This window comes from Haliotis cracherodii, unplaced genomic scaffold (assembly GCF_022045235.1).
Source record: "Haliotis cracherodii isolate W230 unplaced genomic scaffold, xgHalCrac1.p SCAF_2, whole genome shotgun sequence".
In the NCBI taxonomy this organism is placed as follows: domain Eukaryota; kingdom Metazoa; phylum Mollusca; class Gastropoda; order Lepetellida; family Haliotidae; genus Haliotis; species Haliotis cracherodii.
Genome location: NW_027266275.1, coordinates 43,183,560 through 43,208,003, shown reverse-complemented (window position 1 = coordinate 43,208,003; position 24,444 = coordinate 43,183,560). Strand labels below are relative to the sequence as shown.

At 45.7% G+C, this 24,444-nt stretch overlaps 1 protein-coding gene across 4 annotated transcripts in view; it reads left to right on the top strand.

Annotated features, from left to right (window-relative positions):
* Positions 1-24,444, top strand: part of LOC139468131 (protein flightless-1 homolog) — a 139,209-nt gene that overhangs the window by 19,957 nt on the left and 94,808 nt on the right. For 2 of the 4 annotated variants that reach the window (XM_071249893.1, XM_071249892.1), the window contains 3 exons: positions 6,269-6,353; positions 7,037-7,140; positions 13,393-13,509. In XM_071249893.1, coding sequence (XP_071105994.1) covers positions 6,269-6,353; positions 7,037-7,140; positions 13,393-13,509 — 306 coding nt within the window. Of the gene's footprint in view, positions 1-6,268; positions 6,354-6,414; positions 6,438-6,805; positions 6,815-7,036; positions 7,141-13,392; positions 13,510-24,444 lie in introns of those variants that run through there. The other 2 variants (XM_071249894.1, XM_071249896.1) reach the window with 2 other exon arrangements.

The following is a 24,444-nucleotide window of genomic DNA, read 5'->3' as shown; positions in this document are numbered from 1 at the left end:
CGTCGCGGTAGTGCTGTCCATTGAGATTTCCCTCTACCACTATCAAACGGTCGTCTGTCTTGCTGTAATCACACCCCATACCATAACGCTGCCGCCCCAGAACAGATCTTCTTCCATGACACAATGATTGACGTAACGTTCCTCTCAACGTCGGTACACTCGAATCCGTCCATCACTGTGGCTGAGGTGAAAACGAGAGTCGTCAGTGAATAGAACTTGTCCCCACTGCATGGCCGTCCAGCGTAGACGCTGTCTGCACCACTGTAGACGTGCTTGACGATGGTTTCCTGTCAAAATGGGACGTTTGGCGGGTCTTCTTGTGACAATCCCTGCACATCTGAGGCGACGAAGTACGGTTTGTGAAGATATTCTTCGAAGGCCAGGGATGCTTCTTGCAGTCACTGTTGCTGGCTGGAATCAATTTCGTAGGTGTGTTGTTCGAATCCAGTTGTCTTGTCGATTATTGGTTACGAGTGGCCTGCCACTCTGAGGATGGTCTCTGACTGCATTCGTCTGTTGCCAACGTTGCCATAAACAACCAAATGGTGTTTCTGTGGACATTAAATTGTCTTGCAATATCCCGTTGACTGATCCTGCTTCAAGTATACCAATGGCTTGCAGACGCTCATTTTCCGACAAGGGTGGCATTTAGTAATGTTGAATAATTGCGTAATTTTGTCGTTTTCCTGACTGGTTGTTGTCAGCATGATGCTAAACAATGCATATGGAATCCTGTTAATGCACATGTTTTTATACCCATTCTTGGGTAGTGAAATGCATGGGGCTTGCATAAAAGTCAACTTTTGCATGGAATGCATGCTTTTCTGTAGCAGTTGCATTTTTATGGCTTGATTCCATACATGTACAATATTGAAAACCAAACTTTACTTGATTGAAAAATACGCAAAAATATTGGTGTCACAGGAACTTTTGTTGTTGAGTATATCTCGTAAGCATAGATCTACAGGATGCTTACCGACACATTCTCATTCGTCCAAAATCAGGAAATATCTGTGTTTCGTTTTCAAAGGCTAACATTACCAATGGGTAGTCCTGCCCTTTGGAATTTCTTTGGCCCAGTGGCTGTCTACACGTGTGACCATACTATTTGTTGCATTTCTGCAGAACAGGGGAATTTGTTGAGCTCTTTACTTAGACGACAGAATTCAAGCCTTACAATCTACAGAACTACTCAAACAACAACTGAATCAGAAATCAGTCCTTACAACCTTCGGAGGACCTTCAATTTCAAGGGATCAGGTTTTTAATGAGGCAGAATCAAATTCTTGTACTGGAAGATCGGTGGGTAAAAATCCGGAAGTACTTACCAGCAGCAATTCACAACCAAATCTCGGTCAACAAATGGCAAGTGTTAAATTACTAGGCCTAATCACATCCATTACAGCGTTGACTGTTCAAGGGAGACTATACTTACATCCAATACAGAGATTTCTAAATCCATACCTAGAGTACCAGGATTTAATACTTCAACTGCCACACAAATTGAGGAAACACCTCTTATGGTGGACAGTAAAATCGAATGTCTGCGCAGGACCTAATTTAAACAAACAGGATTACAACAATCACCTTTAAGTGGACGCTTCACTTCAAGGTTGGTTAGCATCATTCAACTAGGAAGTGACATCAGGCCTATGGTCTGAGACAGAAAAATCTGTCCATATCAATTATTTGGAATACGAAGCAGTAATCCGAGCAATATCCCACTGGGCCCCACAGTTAAGAAACAAATTTCAGAACACAATTCAACTGTAGCCTTCAACATAATCTTCAAGGCACAACAAGGTAAAAATCCCTTCTAAAGTTGACGTTTCAACTTTACGAAGTGGTAAACAGCCTAAATCTAACGATAAAGGCAAGACACCTACCAGGAGTGGCAAATGTCTTAGCCAATGCTTTATCCAGACCAGCTGAACCATTACCAAAAGAATGGAATCGGATAACAGCTTTTGTGCCTCCAGTGCAATACCCACCAGCCTGGTCTGTCGATGCTCTGGTAATATCATGGGAGGGCCTAAACGCATGGGTTTCCCCTACCAGCCTGGATATCATGGGTATTGCAAAAGATTCTACACACAAGCAATCTACAACTGGTTTTGGTAGCGCCTTACTGGCTGGCGAGGACTTGTTTTCCAGATCTTGTTGAGTTAACAGGAAACCCGATACTAATGCTTTCGAACTGGCCAAACCTCCTACATCCTTACTCAAACCATGTTCATCCAAGAACCTTTCGAGCTCCACATAGGGAACATATTAAAAACAACCTCATAAAACGAGGTAATCCCATCAAAGCGGCTGGGGTCTCCTTAGCACTTCGCAGATCAACAAGGAATTTTTATCATGATACATGTAAATAGAAGAATTTTGACCAGTTCGCAAGATCTAAGGGATGTCATCAGCAAAAGCTACTCTCCCTCAAGTAACGGACTTCCTTTGTCATTTAAGAAGCACAAGGAATCTTAAAGACTCGACCCTAGGCATTTACTTGGCTGCTATCAGATCCGTTCTGACTATGTCTAAGAGAATTAAACTTATAAAAGTCCCTGGACTGTTAGCTCTACTCAGATCTTTCAGACTTCAGGACAAACAGAAAAAATTAGAGCCCCATCATGGGACCTTCATATTAGTGCTGCAACACTGAACCAGTGACGCTTATGAACCACTGCATTAGGTGGACTTCGAACACCTAACACAGAAAACCCTGTTTCTTCTGGTCCTTGCCACAACAGTCAGAATGTCTGAGATCCATGCAATCGATTTCAAGCGTATTAGATTTGACAGCAGCAACAATGCATCAGTGCATCTCGGCTTGAAATAGGACTTCATTGCTAAAAACAATAGTTACCAGGCCAACCAAACAGACAATTGTTTAACTTATCCTGCATTACTCCGTATTGCATTTACTGCTGTCTTTGACAGAGAGACGAACTGTGTGAGATCCAGCTGCTGAAGAAAGTTGTCCCAACCAGCTCAGGAGGCAGCGCCCTCTCACAGTCGGCACGTGACCCGGAAGTCATGACGTCACACCAAAACACATAACTGCTTTGTCACCTCCACGGATGGACGTACTTTGTATCCCTTGTGGAAATTAAAGCTTATTGTTTGTTTTTTTATATTTTGTTATTGTTTGTGTTTCTACATTCATTATATGCTGCTACATTGTTACCTGTTATGGGCTGTGACCTTAGGGTCTTCCCATTCATAAATTGTAACGTTTATCGCTTGTTTGTGGCTCACGTCACAGTAATTTACGGGCGCAATGTTGTTCCCGCCATTTTGTTTTCTTTCCCGCCATTTTGGCCATTCACCACGTGGCCATGTAATTTCGTGTTCTGCATTTTGAATTCTCTCTTTGGCTTGGGTAATACATTACATTTATGTATGTTGTTTTGGTGTGCTAAAAGCCTTGCCTTTTCGCTACCTTTCAGCGTAATTGTTTCCTCTCATAAACGTCAATAAAATACGAAGTTTTTGAGTTACATTATGTCTCCGGTAGTCTGTGGTTTTGCCACATGGTTCCGTGTTTGCTTAAGGCTGTGCCTTTTCGCTACCTTTTAGCGTAATTGTTTGATCTCATAAACTTCAATAAAATATAATGATTTTGAGTTCCTTTATGCTTCCCATACTTTGTGATTTGGCCACATGGTTATGTGTTTGCTTAGAGCTATGCTTTTTCGCTACCTTTAAGCGTCATTGTTTGATCTCATAAACTTCATTGCAATGCAAGTTTCTGAGTCACATTATGCTTCCCGCACTTTGTGGTTTTGCCACAGAGTTATGTTTTGCTTAAATTCCAGATTTTCTGCCTCGCTGCACTTGTTGCCGCGGGAACAAATCTGGTCGGGGCCGCCCCTTTCTGCCGTGATTGTACGACGCCCTGTACTTTCACAAGGCAGTGCCGATGTTGCAGTCATTCGTCACTGTGATCCTTCAGCTCATGCGAGTATCCAGGACACACCTCGTTCAACGTGCTCGTCGACCCCCATCTACGTTGACGGCAGCAGCGCTCAGCGGACCCTCGCAGTGCTCCCAACACCACCGGCGGCTCCGGCGCTCCCAACGTAGAGTCTGCCTCCCATGGCACGACATACGACCGTTCACGGTCTCCTACACCATCTTCGTCGACAACGCTGATGTCTCCGGCGCCTCTGATGTCTCCTGAGAAGGATTACGCGCGTACGCTTTTCCGACTCCGGTTCTCTCTCCCATGGTTCTTCAGAGATCCAGGCCACTCGACCCCTGCCATTGAATTTGGTCTCGCCTTGTTGGCCAGCCAGAAGTTGGTTTATCGACCTCCGAAGTATAGCCAGAGACAACACCTGGAACTTCCGGTGTGGTCCAACCTTCTGCTCCATCCCCACGGTCTGTTGCCACACCCTAATACCTGCATGTTATCGTCTGCACGCCTGACACAACTGCAGAAAGCCAAGGGCTATTCGGCTAGAGCGACCAAGGCTATTTCTTCAGCCCACCGACCATCTACAGAGGGACTGTATGCTGATAAATGATGCTTGTTCCAGGCATTTTGTTCAGACAAACACCAGGATCCGATGACAGCGTCACCGCAGTTCTTGGATCAGTTCCTTCTGTACTTGCGCAGCACCCGTCGGTTGAAGGGCTTTACCACCCCCACATGCCTGGTCGCCATCTACTCCATTCTGGCCATCCCGGACGACCGGAGAAAGACGAAAATTCCCGACGTACGGGCCTGGCTGCGCTCGTTCAGTCTTGAAGACCTGAAGGCCAAGTTCAGACCGCCTGCGTTGGATCTGAATGTGGTCTTCAACGCCCTTCGAACCACTCCCCTCGTCTTCCTTCTACGACCTAAAGAAGAAGCGGGGCCCGTCAAACTCTCTGGTGTTTATCACCTCAGATTAGAGGGCTCTACTGCGTTTCGCTTTCGCTCTTCGGTAAGTTCTATATTTTGGCTACACGCTTCATTGTATTTCGGTTACCTATTCAGGCGTTTCGTTTTTGCATCGACTCTTGTTTCCTGAAGACAGGAATGGTCGTAGATGTTCCGGTCATCACTTGTATGCGGTGCAGTTTCATCGGACCTTGACGAGGGTTTATTATGGTTCACATCAGCAGGTATGCCCACCGGCCACGCCGTCTGATAAAGATGCAATACGAAGTAATGCAGGATAAGTTAAAAAATTTAGTAAAATCTAAATATTTTTTACATTTGTATACTTATCCTGCATTACGAAGTCTAAGTGTCCTCCCTTTCGCTACGCTACCTCCCCACGAAGTTGCAGATGTTATGTTTAAAGCAGTTATGTGTTTTGGTGTGACGTCATGACTTCCGGGTCACGTGCCGACTGTGAGAGGGCGCTGCCTCCTGAGCTGGTTGGGACAACAACATTCTTCAGCAGCTGGATCTCACACAGTTTGTCTCTCTGTCAAAGACAGCAGTAAATGCAATACAGAGTAATGCAGGATAAGTACACAAATGTAAAAAATATTTATATTTTACTAAATTTGTTGTTCCGACTCTCTCCTCCATCCTTGGTTTGGAGGATAGAGAGGACTGATCGCTTATGCCCAATCAGAGCCTTACGCATATACTGACAAAAGTCACATCCTAGAAGAAGAGGTTTTAAATGACTGTTTATTCCTTTATTAAAGAATAGTCACACTGAAGTCTCCAGAAGAACTATTTCGTTCTGGATGAGAGCTGTCATGAGAAGCTGGTTTGGATCCCCCATCAGCCTCCAACCCTCATGAAGTAAGAGCCATAGCCTCTACACTAGCGCTTCATGGTAACTGCTTGATACCATCAATCATGGAAGGCTGCTTCTTTTTGTTTACACTATAATTTAAGGCAAGCAAGATCTTTAAAAATCTTCGCAAACCTTACAAAATCCACAGAATCTTAAAAGATTTACTTTCAGTTTTGCTGCTCACAAAAAAGAAAGGTGGTACCCCTTTGGGAGATGCAAGCAATAAATATGATTCTCGGCCATCGGTGCGATGGGGTGAGTTGTTTTCTCTGTTCCCGAGGAACACAGCACAGGAAGTTTCCAATACCTATTTGGAAGAGAGAGAGATAAGCAAAAAGTATGAGTCAGGATAAGTATAAATAATTCTTTTTCTCAAAATATACATTTTTCATCTGAAGTATTTCTGAAGGGAATAGATACTGAGCATTCTGTTCGTTTAGTCAGTGGACAAGAGTGTGATACCATAATGGACCCCTAGTTGTTGTAGATTACCTGAAGTCATCACTAGATATGCTGTACACTTACAGAGACACTGCCACCACAGCTGAGACGACTCACCAGCCTCCAGACACTTATCCTGAACAACAATCCACTCATACATGCCCAGCTCAGGTGAGACAATTAAAACAATCCACTCAAACATACCCAGCTCAGCTGAGACAATTAAAACAATCCACTCATACATGCCCAGCTCAGGTGAGACAATTAAAACAATCCACTCATATATGCCCAGCTCAGGTGAGACAATTAAAACAATCCACTCATATATGCCCAGATCAGGTGAGACAATTAAACAATCCACTCATACATGCCCAGATCAGGTGAGACAATTAAAACAATTCACTCATATATGCCCGGCTCAGGTGAGACGATTAAAACAATCCACTCATACATGCTCAGCTCAGGTGAGACAGTTAAAACAATCCACTCATACATGCCCAGATCAGGTGAGACCATTAACACAATCCACTCATAAATGTGCAGATCAGGTGAGACAATTACTACAATCCACTCATACATGCCCAGATCAGGTGAGACAATTAAAACAATCCACTCCTACATGCCCAGCTCAGGTGAGACAATATTTGAAAATCAATGCTGACAACATTTGTTAAATGGTTGTCTTTAACATTTTAAACTTTTCACTACATATCCAGGTGAATTACAGTGCAATGTCACAGTTTATAATCAGAACTTGATATGCTATGTGTAGGTATAGTGATGACTATATCTTCCAGTTAAACTGAAATTTAAGTGTTGACATGTGGTCATTGTTATCTGGTATAATGTTGCAGACAGTTGCCGGCACTAACATCCCTTCAGACATTGCACATGAAAAACACACAGAGGACTCTAGCAAATTTCCCTACAGGACTGGATGCACTCACCAATCTACAAGGTAAACCATCATGTCTTTGTGTGCTTTTTGAAATCATGAACTATAGCAGTAATAACTCCTCTATACCCCTGTGCAATTGTCAAGCTGTTCAAATATGTCATGGTTATGACCATTCTCAAGATCATTATCCGTTGTGAACATTTACATGACATTTCAATAAGCTGTAGGATAAAGAAACTCGGTGCACACTTAATATGTAAGCGAACATGTTTTTGACTAACCTACAAAAGGGCCCCGGTCCAGAGAGATCGTTTCCCAACGACAGTGTATGAGTTACGATCACCTTAGTGTTATGTTAGCTTTGTGGAACAGGCCACTGGCCATTGCCAAGGTTGTTTGTAGAGTAGGTAGGCCAATGAATGTACTTGCATAGATATTTTAGCTCACCTCCCGAACGTCGGAGTGAGCTTATGTCGTGGCCTGGTTAACATGACACTTCTATAAAGGTAACATCCCAATGAGGACTGGGACACAGGGCCCATGTATATAATTTCAAGTATATCTCCTTTACAGTCATGTCAAGAGCATAGTCTATGTCATAATCCGAAAGGTATTAGTACTGCGATTGTCAAGAAGCATTCAAAGTAGGTCAATGAAACGTGGTAATGTCATCCTGAGGGCATGGCAACGATTGAAAAGGGACATCTGTGACCAGCAGGGAAGGTCAAGGTCACATTGAAGGTAGCCATTTTTGTTAATGTGGCATTTCCTGCAGATAGGTTTATCTCTCCTGCGCGTGGTGGTGGTGGTGGTTATGTATGTGAGTGGAATACTTATGTATGTCAAGTGATGACAATCATAAAGTAGCAGTAGGTCACAGTGACTTACTTTCAATGCATAGCATATGTTATTATTTTGTTATTACATTGTAATTCAAACAAGGGACATGATGATGTGTATGCTCAATAACCAATTTGGAATTTGTTTTAAATACTTGCTACCTGTGATTGTGAAGATCCGGGTTAGAATAGGCTTTCAGCAACCCATGCTTGCCGTTAACATGACTATGCTTGTTGTAAGAGACGACTAACAGGATCAGGTGGTCAGGCTCGCTGACTTGGTGGATGCATGTCATCGTATCCCAATTGCATAGATTGATGCTCATGATGTTAGTTGTTGGATTGTCTGGTCCAGACTCAATTATTTACAGATCACTGTCATAGAGCTGGAATATTGCTGAGTGTGGCGTTAATTACATTAAGTAATACGTTACCACTGTTATACCGAGGCTGTTGTCTCCCACAACTGCTGCTATAGCGAAATCTACCTCAGAGATCTCAATTACCTCATGCAGCACGTGCGTAGCCACCTAGCTGCCATGTGACACCCTTCACTCTTGTCTCTTCGCTTGCTCTAGCAAGACGTACAATAAACTGCTCAAGCGGTCCTGTTTCTCCGACCATTCGGTGATATTTATTACTGTTTCTCTCTAATAAACTGTGAGATTTTTCCCGCCAACAGGAAATACTTTTTCCGCCCTTTTTTTCTATATACTTGCGGGGTGTCTCGTATGCACGTTGCGCCTTACGTTCCCCTGTTCTAGTATATTTTTTACATCACTTATTCCTCTATATGTTAGTTACCAATCATTTTGGCAATGACGATTGAGCCTTACGGTATGCGCTTGACAGTGCTTTGGTATTCCTATAGGGTAATGCCTAGCTAGGTGCATGCGCATCGAGTGCTTCCGCCTTGGTGTTTACTTCTGCTGGTCGGAAGGAACACTAGCAGTCAGGATTCGGGTTGTAGGTGCTCCCCACCGCCTACTGTGGTAGTCAGCCTCGGTATAACAGTGGTAATGTATTACTTAATGTAATTTGTAGAATTTTCCTATTCGGAATATTCTATAAGTAATACGTTACCACTGGGCTGCTGCCCGCCCGTCTGTCCCCCGAGCACTTGCTCTCGCAAGAGACAAGAGTGAAGGGTGTCACATGGCAGCTAGGTGGCTACGCACGTGCTGCATGAGGTAATTGAGATCTCTGTGGTAGATTTCGCTATAGCAGCAGTTGTGGGAGACAACAGCCTCGGTATAACAGTGGTAACGTATTACTTATAGAATATTCCGAATAAGAAAATTCTACAAAACAACGAACAAACCAAACAACAATAGAAATACTGAATGTGAAAAAACCTTAGGGTGGGGCATTGCAGTTGTAAAACTTTTTGTGGTGTTCATTGAAGGTCAAGATCACTGGAATGGTCATTCAAAAGGTAGTTCTGCTTCTTAGTGTTCTTGGGGCGGTGGGGTAGGCTAATGGTTGAAACGTTCGCTTGTCACACTTGAGACCCGGGATCGAATCCCCACACGGGCACAATGTGTGAAGCCCTTTTCTGGTGTCCTCAGCCGTGATATAGCTGGAATATTGCTAAAAGCAGCATAAAACAATACTCACTCACTCTTAGTGCACTGAATAATTTGGAAATGCCTGCAACCATGTTTCAAACTGGAAATAATTAGTCATGAAATTTATGCAAATGTAACCCCAAATGCAGATCACTGTTGAAGCAGTGAGGTAAAAGAATAACATTATTGATGTTTGTGTGTGGGGGGAGGGTGTGTGTGTGCGTGTGTTGGATTGCAAAATCATCTTCAATTATGGAAACAAGAAAGGCTGGAGTATAATATGATTTCCACTGTAAGTAAGTGAAATGTAAATAATTTGAGGTTTACAACACTGTTAACAGGTTAATAACATCATCTTTATACAGATTGACAATTATGAGATATTTTTGTTTTAATTTTTGAGAGGAAATAGTATAGTTGATATTTACCTTTGAATTTGTATTTAAAATAGATCTCTGAAGGCATCTAATTCTATTATGTCTAAAAAAATAAAATTGACTATTCAAAATATGAATTTTTTACTTATCCTGCATTATTCCTATCTGCATATTACTGCTTGTTCTTGACAGGAAAGAGCTGTGTGAAGATCTTTGCTTGAAGAAGTTGTTCCAACTAGCTGAGAGGCCAACCCTATCACACAGCTCCAAGGGAAGTGACGTCACGTCACGGATCCTCACATTACTCTTGTCACTTGCTGAGTGAAGACCTGTTTTTGGTCTGTAGCATAAAACTTGTTCAAACCCTCACATGTTTTGCTTCTTGAGGTAATGTTCATTGTGCTTGTGTTGTGCATATGATTTGTTTCTTTGTACATTGTATGCATAACCTTTTTTACACCTGCTGGTGTTTTGTTTTTTTAAAAACTATGGTAAACGCAGGTGACTTGTTTCAAGTAGCCATCTTGACTATATTACGTGACAACAAGTTAAGAACTGGCGTACGTTCTATATTCTTCTTCCTTGGTACCTCACCATTGTCGTACCTTTGCAAGTACATTGTTTTGTCATTGTATGTTGTCTTACCTTTGTCGTAATATTTGTTTCATAAACCCACGTAGTGGCAAAACAAATTACCGCATAATTGGGCGGGGGTCACTTTGTGATTTTACACTGCTTCATTCCTGATAACATGCCAACCTGTTCTCATGCCATTCAAGTGCTCATGCAAGATGTCCGACACCTCCGAGGATTCGCCTACTAAGAGATCAGCTACCTTTGACATAAACTCCCTGGCCTTCCGACCACCAGGAGCCTATATGACGACAAAGTGGCTATCCTTTGAGCGCTTTTGCAGGGAAAAAAACAGCACGACCCCAATACTGCATCGCCTCAATTCTTGGCCGAGTTCCTGCTCTATCTTCGCCACAAGCGTAGGCTCAAGGGTAGTACCATAATGACCTACCTTGTGGCACTCAACTCCGGAAGATCGGTGCATGACAAAATTCCCGGAACTACAGGCTCTGCTCTGCTCATTCAGGTTGGAAGACCACAAGGTGAAATTTTGTCCACCAGCTTGGGACCTGAACGTCATTCTCACCTCGATGCGGCAATGTTCAACTGTCTGACGAAAAAAACGGTCTTCCTCCTGGTGCTCGCTACAGCCGCCCATGTCAGTGAGCTACACGCCCTGGAAGTCAAACGCGTCCGCTTTGAGCATGGAGCGCACGGAGCGGTTCATCTCGGACTGTGTTTGGACTTAGTTGCCAAGAACCAGCTCCCAGGACAGCCCGATAGATAGTTCCTCATCCCTCCCCTGTATTTGATTGTGGGAATGAAAGACAAACAAGAGCTCCATCTGTACCCGGTAAGAGCGCTCCGTTGTTACATCCGTCAGTCCAAGGAACACTGCAGACAACGCTGCCGCCTCTTTATACTGGTATCTGCGACCTTGTGAGCGGAAGTCAGCCGCAACACTATCGCCCTCTGGCTATGAGCCATCATTCTCCAGGCCTCCGAAGCAGCAGGATTGGACCCCCCCCCCAAGCTCCTTCAACCCGCATGATATCAGCAACTGCTCTCTACGTGCTATCATGGAGAGGTGTTTATTACGATCGAACACAGTCCTCGCCAGTCACTACCTGCAAGACATCGCATTGGAGGATGTGCAAGGCATGCACAGGTTTGGTCCGTTAGTAGTGGCCCAACAGGTCACCACTTCTAGATGCTATTGACCTCACCTCCAGTCAGAGCCAGGCTCTCGACCTCCCCAGGCTTAAGTGCCCTGGAGTAGAAGGTTAATGCCCACTTGCATAAGGCTCGGTACGTCAGTCTACAACGTTAATTTGAGTAAGGTTATTGTCTATGGCTGCGTTGTACCTTGACATAACGCATACCTGACTCTTGGTTCATTTGATGCACACAGCCGAAGATTGGCTGAGGAAAACAAGAGTTCTGAGATGAAAGTCCACATCTGAAGGATAAAGATGCATTAAGGAGTAATGCTGGATAAGTAAAAAATCTAGTAAAATCCTAGATATATTTTATATTTGTATACTTATCCTGCATTACTGCCTCTAAAGGGACCCACCCATCGCAGATCTACCTCCCCACGATGCCTTCCGATGTTTCGGACTCCAGAGTAATGTGAGGATGCGTGACGTCACTTCATTTGGTCACGTGGGAGCTGCGTGATGGGCTGGCCTCTCAGCTGGTTGGAACAACTTTTTCAAGCAAAGACCCTCACACAGCTCTTTTCTCTGTCAAGAACAAGCAGTAATATGCATTAAGGAGTAATGCAGGATAAGTATACAAATATAAAAAATATCTAGGATTTTACTTGTTATGATATGTAGTTGATAACATAATTTGCTAGTACCTGTTTCTTTCACCATTTCCTGAAAATAAATTTCTGACCTCTTACAACATACCTACTTCATAGGTACCTACTACTACTAAATATTTGTGTTGCTGTCAAAAGTAACTATTTTCTGATCAACATTGCATGTTGCATAAGACCTTCACATGTCACATACTATCACCTAGGCTGTGCTCATTCATGCATATAGCCTAATTGGTGATAATATGACATACATATGGATGTGTACACAACTATGATATATGTTATGTTTAAAAGTGTGGAATTCAAACATCAAGAATAATGGTTTAAAAACCTATTGCAAAGCGTCAACAAAGCGACCTGAAATGAACGATCAACTGGTTGCATCACTTTGCTTCAGTTGTGAAGATACACTGACCATACATACACCAGCGTGAACGTTACTGTTAACGCTGAAGGCTGTACAGGTTAACCGTCATTAGTGGTACAGTTACACGTACCGCTCATATGCCGCATACCACATGCTGTCATTTTAAGATCAGTGCATCTAGCGTGTTAGTGAAGGAAATATTAATTAAAAAATATCATGGAGCAATTTAAAAAAGATTCTATTTATACAGCAAAAAGTTACAGATACAACATTATCACAATATACAATATTATCAACAATGTTAGCCACTTTTTGAAAATGTAATTTTTTGCCTGTTATTCATTTTTGCTTTTGTGATTTTGAAATTGTATTAGCATCAAGTATGTAGTATAATTAGATACGTTTTTGTCCAATAATAACTTTTAATAATGCTACATTGAAACTACAAAGCCTATGGAGCTGAATCTTTGTGTGAATTATCCCACCTTGTTTTTAGATATTGTACACAAAATTCCAACCCTGCTTTAAACATGGCTGCCATTATTTCTTCTAAATTAGGTGAGCTACAGAGCCTTGTGACTCTATTTTTGTAATCATACATATTTCAATAAGATATATGCCTGTGCGTGGCAGGGATTGATATCATCAGAATATTAGATACATCAGTACTGGATGTATGATGTGGTGCATTTGAAATCCCAGTGTATTAAGGAATCATTTAAACCTCAATATTTTATACTGTGCTGTGTTTATCTTCCAGATATTGACTTGTCCTACAATGATCTGCCTCGAGTGCCTGAAGCTCTGTATAAACTCAGCTCCCTTCGACGCCTCAATTTGTGCAACAACCAGATCTCTGAGCTGTCCCTAATGATAGGTATGGAAACTCTCTGAACTTCGTACAGCTTTTGGATGAAAGACATCAATACCATACAAATCATCCAAGTAAAGCCAAGCATAAAACAACAACTTGTGTCCAGGACTATTTATGATTGGAATTATATGGAACAATTCTCTTTCAGATTAAATCCTCCTTGGGGCACTTATTGCATTTTCTTTGCTCAAGAAAATCTACATGACATAGTTGTAACCATTTTCCTTAATAAAAAATGTTACCACACAAAAAAATTCGTTTTTGTATGATATACGACCACCCTAACGCCATGTGCACGGTAATGGCGTCCATATTGTAGTTCCATGGGCTGATACATGTAACACCAAGGCCATTAGAAACGGCTTTGGGTTTTGTTATATCATACAGCGTTGGTCTACAATTTTTTTCCTTTACAAAAACCCAAGGTGGTGTGTTAATTTATAAACTACACTTACCTTTTTAACGGGTTTTACACCTTAGCGCGTAACACACCCTTTGGTGTTATAATTATACTACGACATTGGCTATCTCGTTACAAATCGCATTCTACATTACGCCTTTGCTTCTAGTTTCACAATTTATGCACGTATCTTTCCGATCTTCATATCGCACTGATACACTTTAATCCCCTCCCCGCCCACCTCAGAAATGACGGCCTTTTTTACAAAGACCTTCAAACTGTGTACGGGTTGTTCTAAGACAGGCACGAATGCTGCCTAAAATGTCTGGCGGAGGACGGTCATGACGATGGGTCATGCCCGATATGCATTGCCTTTACCCCCGGGCCCCAAAAGAGATACAAGTTGACTTGCTCCTCTTAAGAGGTCTATTAAAGTCTCGGCTCCGGCAGGAGCTACGGGCTGAGCCTTCCGCGTTGTTGGCACCGGACGCGGCTTCGAGACCTTGTGTTATGCCCGACGTCGGCCGAGGCAGACCACTTGGTCTCGGGGACGATCCGAGACCGGGCTTCGGCTCCAGCTCAAGGTCGCTCCCCAGCGGAGGGCTGGCAGGCACCGGCCCGTGCACTACCGATGCACAATTTTCCCTAGCAGAGCCAGACGCCTCTTGTGAAGCCGAGGCTTCAACTAGTGGATACCTAGCCCAGAGCCAGGTGGGTTCCCTTGGTCTCGGGGGCGATCCGAGACCGAGCTTCGGCTCCGGCTCGACGTCGCTCCCCAGCGGAGGGGTGGCGGGCGTCGGCCCGTGCACTACCGATGACAATTTCCTAGTGAATACCTAGCCCGGAGCCAGGTGGGTTGCCTTGGTCTCGGGGACGTTCCGAGACCGGGCTTCCGGTGGCAGGCGCCGGCCTGTGCACTACCGACGCACATTTTTCCTTAGCGGAGCCAGGCGCCTCTTCAGAGGCCGAGGCTTCCAGTAGTGGATACCTAGCCCAGTGCCAGGTGGGTTCCCTTGAACCCCTGGCACCTGGGCACCGGGACTCGGCTTCGGGGCACGTGCGGGACAGGATTGTCCAGGTACTGCCTCAGGTGGCTGCGCCCATGCCAGAGTCAGAGACCCCCAACTTGACTAAGGTCAAGCAGGGCCGGCGGTTGCCCCCCTTTCCCGCGTGCGGTGCGGAGTTGAAGGCTGCTTACATATGCTTCAAGGAGCAATATCATAATACATGCCAACAGCTCCGTGTGTCCGTACACTCCGCGTATCTGTCGGCTGTACAGAGGGAGTTAGCGGGAGAGGGGCCGGCCGACTCTTCGGAGTTGGCCGCGCAACTAACGGAAGTTCAGTCATCTTGCGCGGGACGCTATTCGTAGCTGTGCCTCGCAGATGATGTGCGCTGTTATGGGCATGCGTAGGCTGTGGATGTCGGTATCTAGATACTCGACTTCCACACGCCAAGACCTACTTGTTTGCCGTATAAGATGGGTGCCACCCTCTTCCCTTGGGCTCAGCAGGTGGTCCGAGAGGCCGATCAATTGTATACTTCCATCAAAGACTCTAAGGCCTTGTTGGAGGTACCAAGCGTTAAAACCGTGTAAGCGGGCCTCTCCACTTGACCCCTCCTATGCTGACATAGGGACAGGAAAGCGAGGGCTTCTACTCGACTTATTTCCTAGTCACCAAACAGTGATCTCAGCTGTCGAGACAGGAGAATGGCTATTGTCAATAGACCTAAAATATGCCTATCTCTACTTACCCATACACCCTGAGTTCAAGAAATACCTGAGGTTTTCTTTCGACGGGAGGTGTTATCAGTTCAGGGTTCTACCATTCTGGATCTCCACGGCCCCGAGGGTGTTCACCAAGCTGATGTTGATTCCTGCCCAAGTGGCCAGGTCGAAAGGTCGGTTCTGCCATCCGTACCTCGACGACTGGTTACTAAGAACTCTATCGCAATCCCAGAGTCAGATAGCTACACAAGAAGTGATAGACATTCTGATCAATCTAGGGTGGATAGTCAATCTCAAGAAGTCAGATCTGAGCCCTACTCAGTATCTAGTCTTCCTAGGGGCAAATTTCAACACGGTGAGAGGACGTGTATCTCTCTCACAAGATCTCAAGTTCCTTATGCGCAAGTCACACTGCTCGTACACCAGTTACTGGGCAACATGGCGGCGACAGTGGATGTGGTCTGGCGGGCGCTTGAGAATGAGTCCCATTCAACTCCGTCGACTTTGGGCGAACACGGATGAGACTGTGCTCGAGACTCCGTAGTGGCTCATTACATACCTTCAGTGGTAGACCGAGGTTGGGAATCTGTCCCGGGAGCTCCCCCTCGACACTCCCGTTCCGTCTCTCACAGTTCAAACAGACGCGTCACTCTCCGGCTTGGGAGGCGTTCTGAATGATCACACTGCCTAGGGACTATGGTCCCAGCAGGAGATCAAACTGCATATCAATGTGCTAGAACTGAGAGCGGTCAGGTTGGTGTTCCAACGCTTCCCGGATCTGCTTCGTGGCCAAGTGGTTCGTCTAGAGATGGACAACCAAACAGCGATGACTTACATCCGGAAGCAGGGGGGAACGGCGTCTCCGTCGCTTCGCCAAGAGACGTTGCAGTTCCTACTATGGTGCGACTCTCAAGATATCAGGGTGCTACCTGTTTATTTCCCGGGGGTGGACAGCGTCCGTGTGGACGCTCTGTCTCGCAGGATCCTCGCTCCTCATGCACGAGTGGAGGCTCGACCCGGGGATATTCGGGATTTTCTCCCTGTTATACAGGTTTTTACAGGTGGATCTGTTTGCGTCTGGGGTGAATCACCAGACACCAACATTCTGCTCCCGAGTCCCCGACCCGAGGTCGGTGGCACCGGACACCTTCCAGCTAGATTGGATGGACAGAGTTCTGAGGGCATTCCCCCCATTACCTCTGATTTCCAAGGTCCTGTCTCAGCTAGGCACTCAGCCTGCGCGACCACTTATGCTCCTGGCACCTCTTTAGTCGGCGCAGAGTGGGTTTCCAGTAATACTCAGGTTTCTGGCTCAGCCTCCTGTTATATTACCTTTACGACTGAACCTCCTATCCCAGAACGGGGCCCTCCACCCGAATCCCAGAATTCAATGGATGGCTTGGCCACTGTCAGGAATCGCCTCCAGAAGAGCGGTATTCCTGCACGAGTTGCAGACACAATACTGGCTTTGCGGAGGGATTCGACAAAAGTTCAGTGCGGGGATTGATAGACCTGCTAAGAGCACTGGTGTGTCGATAGAGGGATTGCAGATCTTTTTTCTTTCTTCAGATCTCGTAGCCGTGCTTGAGTTCCTCCAGTCGCGACTAAATGACGGCCTGGCCGCATCAACAGTCCGAGGGTACTCTACAGCTATCGCAGCTTTCACGTCCCTGTCGAAGGGGCACTTCTGGGTGCACACCCATTAGTGCAGTGTTTTTTAGCAGGTGTGGACAGGATCTGACCGCCGGACTTGGGACTTGTCAATCGTTCTTGATTGGCTGTCCGGTCCTTCCTTTTGGGATCTGTCGTCTCTCTCTCTTCAGCTGTTGAGCTGGAAGACGGCGTTCCTTGTGGCGGTAACGTCCGGCAAATGGGTAGGCGACATTCGTGTTCTGTCAGCCTATCCCGAAATATAGCTGTCTTCTACTGGGACAGAGTCAGTTTTCCACTTCCGGACTCTTACCGTTCTAAGGTCAAACACGCCTTCCACGTGAACGGCTCCTATTGAGCTACCTGCTCTTTCACAGCCTTCCTCGTCGGTGACCACTGCAAGACATGCTCATGTCTTGGATGTCCGCAGGACCCTCAAGGCCTGTAAGGATAACCAACTATTTTGCTGTTACGGCAGTAGGAAGGCTGGCTCACCTGCGAGCAAACAATCTGTCTCGAGGTTGATACTTTCAACCATTTGTACAGCGTATACGCTTACAGGTAGGGACCCCCCTACCAGGTTGAAGGCTCATTCGGTTAGAGCAGTGGCTACATCACAACCGTACGCCGCGGCTCTGCCCATTGAGGAGATCTCCTCCGCGGCTATTTGGAGCCAGCCGAGCACATTCATCAAACATTACCAACTCGACAAACACTCAAGCGAGCATGCTCGGTTTGGTCAGTCAGTTCTCCGAACGGTGCAAAGTTCTAATCTCTAGCCGATTGAGCATTCGAGATTTTAGACAGTCCTCCAGTTATACTGCTCAGTAATGGTCCGGATTTGATCTTCTGCGGTCGATAAATATCAGTCCTTACTACTCGATAATACTCGTATTTTGCACACGCACTCCTTCGATCCTCGGGGACCCTATGGCCTAGCTCAGCGCGGGTTATAGTCTCTCGTGATCTACGCCCCTATATCACTTGTTCAAAAAAGTGTGGGGGGGTCGGAGGTGTTTCGAGTTCTCAACTTATGACAAGCCACAAAACAGGCTTCATCATAATATATGGTCGACCACGCCCTGTCTCTAGCCCCTGCCTTTCGACGGTGGTGCCTCACGATAAGATTGGTTCCATTTATTGAACTCTATATTTTATTCTGTTGAATAATCAAATACGATGTATTTATTTACGCCTGTTGCTGTTGCCACCCACCTCCCCACATTCCGTCAGCATTTGACATATGGAAAGTGATTTGGGTGAGAGTTGCTCCCCTGGCGTGAGGTGCCGTTGGGGGTGAGGCCCCGTAAGGGTGGTCGTATATCATACTACAAAAACGAATTTTTTTGTGTGTTAATATTTTTTATTAAGGAAAATGGTTACAACTATGTCATGTAGATTTTCTTGAGCAAGGAAAATGCAATAAGTGCCCCAAGGAGGATTTCATCAGAGAATTCATAACTTCTACAGGTTTGTAAAAAAGTTAGATAAGGGGCTGGGGTCTCAATCACATCAACGTTTGGGTGTTGTCGCAGTTAGGTGAGGATCACTAGAAGTCTTGTTATGAAACATGGCTCAAGTTTCAGGAAATGTTGGAATAATTCATATTGAAATCAAAGCATTTTCCAATCAGTTGAGATATAGAGAATACTAAACGAGCTCCCGTGTAATACCAATTTTATGAAACGAGTGAATAGTTCTGGTATCTGACGAGCAAAAGCAAGTCAGATACCACAACTATTCACGAGTTTCATAAAATTGGTTTTACAACGGGAGCGAGTTTAGTATTTTATTTATTACTTGCCATTTACAACGTTTTTAGAATTATTCTGTTGAGTATGAATAGGCTAGCTGACACCTACACGATCCACGGCATAGTCCAATTGAGTTTAACCGAATAATACTTCAAACACGTCAAAAGTTGAAAGGTATGAATTTAATACCATACAACGGTCCACCTTTAGAATTCACAAAATGATCGTAGGGCTAAGACTATCGCAACTCACATACTTTAACTTAGACTAACGACTGTCGTTGCGCTACAATACGATCGCCTTGTGGAACGGGCCTTGTACCTCAAACTTTACATTAACTTCACAATACCCGATGATGTAATTTGTGGAATTTTGTTGCAAGACCCATCGGCGAAACAATGCCATGTGACGTCACCCTAGCACCAAGGTTGCTGGGGTCATCGAGTGTGCATAAGCTCCTCTCAGTGATCTATCAACTCCACACGCAATGTCTTTGAATAAGCCAAGGGATGTTGAGAGCTTTCAATATTTGTTCGTGAAACATGTTCCGAGAGTACACAAGCACGCGTTTTGGTATTACACAATGTGTAATACAGCTGTATGTTTATTAAACGGGTGATCTCTTCACGGGCAAGTAATAAATAATCTTAGTGTCTAATAGACCACCTATTATTCGTCATGATTGTGTCAGGTCACATTGAAGGTCATTTGCTCATGAGATGACCTTTAAATAGTTTCATTCAGGAAGTATTGTCAGTGTGGTATGGAGCCTTCATCTTCCTAAGGCAAGGGAGTAAACTTACGATAAAACGCCAATTTTTTTAACTTGTCCTGCATTACTCTGTATTGCATTTACTGCTGTCCTTTGACAGAGAGACGAACTGTGTGAGATCCAGCTGCTGAAGAAAGTTGTCCCAACCAGTACAGGAAGCAGCGCCCTCTCACAGTCGGCATGTGACCCGGAAGTCATGACGTCACATCAAAACTCATAACTGCTTTGTCACCTCCACAGACGGACATACTTTGTATCCCTTGTGGAAATTAAAGCCTGTTGTTTCTATATATTGCGTGTTTCTACATTTATCGTCTGCTGCTACATTGTTACCTGTTTATGGGCTGTTACCTTTAGGGTCTTCCCCATTCGTAGTTTGTAACGTTTATCGCTTGTTTGTGGCTCTAGTCACCGTAATTTACGGGCGTAATCTTGTTCCCGCCATTCTGTTTCTTTACCGCCATTTTTGCCATTCACCATGTGGCCACGTAATTTCGTGTTCTGCGTTTTGAATTCTTTCTTTGGCTTGGGTAATACATTAAATATATGTATTATGTTTTTGCTTAAAGCTATGCCTTTTCACTACCTTTTAGTGTAATTGTTTGCTCTCATAAAATTTCAATAAAATACAAAGTTTTTGAGTTACATTATGCTTCTTGTACTTTGTGGTTTTGTCACATAGTTATGTTTTGCTTAAATTCCAGATTTTCTGCCTCACTGCACTTGTTGCGGGAACAAATCTGGTCGGGGCTGCCCCTTCTGCCTTACGACGCCCTGTACTTTCACAACGCAGTGCCGATGTTGCAGTCCTTCATCGCTGTGTTCCTTCAACTCGATACGAGTATCCAGGACACACCCCACTCAAAGTGCGCGTCAACCCCCTGATATGGCTTACAACTCAGAGACTGAGGTCTTTCTTAACCACTCTTGCCGTCACCTTTATCTACAACATCGTCCCCTCCGGTGAAGCCTGTTACAGGACGGGTCTTCCATCCGCTCCCAAGAAGCAACACCGCCCTGCGCCTCAAGCTCTCCGGTGCTCCCCGGCGCCTCTGCCGCCGCTGATATCTGAAGCTCTCCAGCGCCTCTGACTCTGCTGATGGCTCAAGCTCTCCGGCGCTCCCAGCGCCTCTGACGCTGCTGATGGCTCAAGCTCTCCGGCGCCCAAGCATTCAGATCAACAAGCTGAGTATCTCAACTGATCTTCTGCTTTGGCATAAGGGGTGCCATCGGCAATTGCCTCTCTCTGACAGCAGCGGCGGCGGCGGCGGCGCTTCCGGTGCTACCAACACCACCAGCAACACCACCTACGTCCGGCGCCTCAAGCTGAATATCTTAACTGATATTCTGATATTCTGCTTCGGCTTAAATGGCACCATCGGCAATTGCCTCTCCGGCGCCACTGACATTTGCTTCTATTACTGACATCTCATAGATCGTCACACGGCGAAGCAAGGCGAAACCACGTCTTTCAATTGTCGCCGCTCCTGTTGCTACTCTCCCATACATCTTCGGGATCGTGACTATCTTTCAACTTCCTGGAAGGAATCTTTCAACCAATAGACATTTGGTCTGATTCAACTTGTCCACCGGCGACGTTTTCCTTAACCCCGTCGTTTAAAGCGCCATGTTTTCGGAGAGATGACCTGCGGGTTTCAATCAAAACAGAGCTTCTGGTGTACAGCGTCTGTTTCAGAACTGGTAGATCTTCACTATTCAGGCTCATCAAGCCTGTTTGACCCCTTTGTCATAGGCTACCGGGTACCCACTTCTCGGAATCATAGTTGACTGGTCTCGTATATCAGGGTGTATCATATCGTCGATTTTCTACTTAGTCCTATGACCATTCCATCGACTCCTGTTGACTACTTGCCTAGTATCATGTTGTTGTCCTTCATCTTCACCTCGATATAAGAACAGGAGCGCTAATACGACGCTCAGGGGATGGAAACGATCACGTTACTTCGTGCAGTACGGTGTGATCTACCCAAACCACAGTTTTACAGATTACCTCAATTCTCTTATGTACACATTGCCTGGACTTCCAACTACCAAGTTATGTCGATGCCTCGGTAGTCGATTGTGGAGCTGGTTTATTTCGTCTATATGGGGTTTGGTTCGCAGGCGAGCACACCTCTCCACGTATTGTCCCAGCGCTACATGATCGGAGAGCCCTGTTGCTCACTTTTCAACCTCATTTACCATGACTTCCCGCTCTTCCACTGCGACTTTCACCTTGTCAGTGGCTAGTGTTCTGGGATTGCCCACACCAGCCCACGTTTTGACCGACTGTGATCCGGATATCAACACCATTGGCACAGCAACAACCTCGAGATAAAAGCTGCTTATCCAGGACGTCACTTGCTGGCAGAGAATTCTCGGTAACGCCCTGTTGATCATGTCCATTGACAACATCACCATGGTGTGGTGTCTGAGGAACCAGGGCACTCTCCACTCTCCATGCCTGCTAAACCAGGGATGCTTCCTCGACTTGGTGGTCAGCCTGGACCTGTACTTTAAGAAAAAGGAGCTCGTCTTGCACTCACCAGGTTGAGAGCATGTTCTGGCGCAGGCTCTGTCCAGGCCTAACTAGGTGGCTACCACCGAATGGAAGCTCCACCCAGAGGTCTTCGCCAGACTATGTCAAACAATCGATACACCAAACATCGATCTGTTCGCCACATCTCTGAACTGCCAGCTGTTGCCTCACATTTCACCGGTGCAGGATCCGGCCGCTGTGGCAGTCGACGCCTTCAGTTATTCCTTGGAAGGATTACATGCCTATCTCCGCCTCTGGTTCCCTCTCCCACAGTTCTTAAAAGATCAAGGCCACTTGGCATCTGACACTGATTTTGGTCGCATCTTGGTGGCCGGCCAGAAGTTGGTTTATCGACCTCCGAAACATCCCCAAGACAACAGCTGGAACTTCCGGTGTGGTCCAACCTTCTGCTCCATCCACACAGTCTGTTGCCATGCCCCAAAACCTGAACGGTTTCGTCTGCACGCCTGACACATCTGCAGAAAGCCCCATGAGCCAAGGGCTATTCGGCTAGAGCAGCCAAGGCTATTGCTACAGCCAACCATCCATCTACACAGGGACTGATGATAAATGGTGCTCATTCCAGGTATTCTGTTCTGACAAACACCAGGATCCGATGACAGCGTCACCTCAGTTCCTGGCTCAGTTCCTTCTGTACTTGCGTAGCACCCATGAAGGGCCATTGAAGGGCTCTACCATGTCCACATACCTGGTCGCCATCAACTCCATTATTGCCATCCTGGACGATAGGAGAATGATGAAAATTCCCGAACTACAGGCCTGGCTGCGCTCGTTCTCTCTTGAAGACTAGAAGGCGAAGTTCAGACCGCCTGCGTTTGATCTGAATGTGGTCTTAAACGCTCTTCGGACGGCTCCCTTCGAACCACTCCACACGTCTTCCTTCTACGACCTAAGGAAGAAGACGGTGTTTCTACTGGTTTTGGCTACTGCCACTCGGGTCAATGAGCTCCACACCCTAGATGTCCTCCATGTCCGGTTCGAACGCAGTACTCAGGGGTTCATCATGGACCATGCTAGGACTTCATCGTAAAGAATCAACTCCAAGGACAGCCTGAAAGATCATTCATTATCCCCTACCTCCTCATCCATTGTGGGTGCTGATGATGAGGAGGTTTTCTATGACGATCTAAAACCTGCCACAAGTCTAGGAAACACCTTTTTTCTGCCAGTATGCCATTCGTCGCAGTCATTGGTCAACCAGAATACTTTTCCCTGTTGCTCCGGGCGGCCATCCTCAAAGCTTATGAAGCCGCCGGATTGGACCCTCCCCCCAAGGCTATCAACTCGCACAAAATCAGGGCGATCGCATTTACCATGGCTCTTCTCAGTATAACTGTTCCATCCATGGAAGCCTGTTCTTGGCGAACGGACACTGCCTTCGCCAACGACTATTCCGTGATGTAGCCTTGGAAGATGTTGCCGGCGTTCACAGTTTTGGTCCCTGGTTGTAGCCCAACAGGTCACCTATCACCGACGCCACTGATTCTCCGATACCCTGAGCGGGGTTCGTCGACCTCTCTGGTGTTTATCACCCAAGACAAGATGGCTCTCTTAGATTCCGCATTCACTCTTAGGTTAAGTTTTTGGCTACCTGCCTCATTCTATTTCTGTCACGTATCTGGGTTTTACTTTTTGCATCAACTCTCGACGACAGGAATGGTAGTAGATGTTGACGCCAACGCCAACGCCGCTGATTCTCCGACACCCCGTGCAGTGCCTGTCGACCTCTCCAGTGTTCCTCACCTCCAACGAAGAGGGCTCTGCGTTTTGCATTAGCTCTTGAATGGTCGTAGATATTGCCACTGATGCCGCTGATTTTTCGATACCCCGAGCGGGGCCCGTCGAACTCTCTGGTGTTTATCACCTCAGATTAGAGGGCTCTACTGCGTTTCACTTTCGCTCTTAGGTAAGTTCTAGTTTTTGGCCTACTAGCCTCATTCTATTTCGGTTACCTATTTTGGTGTTTCCTTTTTGCATCAACTCTTGTTTCCTGAAGACAGGAATGGTCGTAGATGTTCCGGTCATCACTTGTATGCGGTGCGAATTCATCGGACCTTGACGAGAAGTTATGCC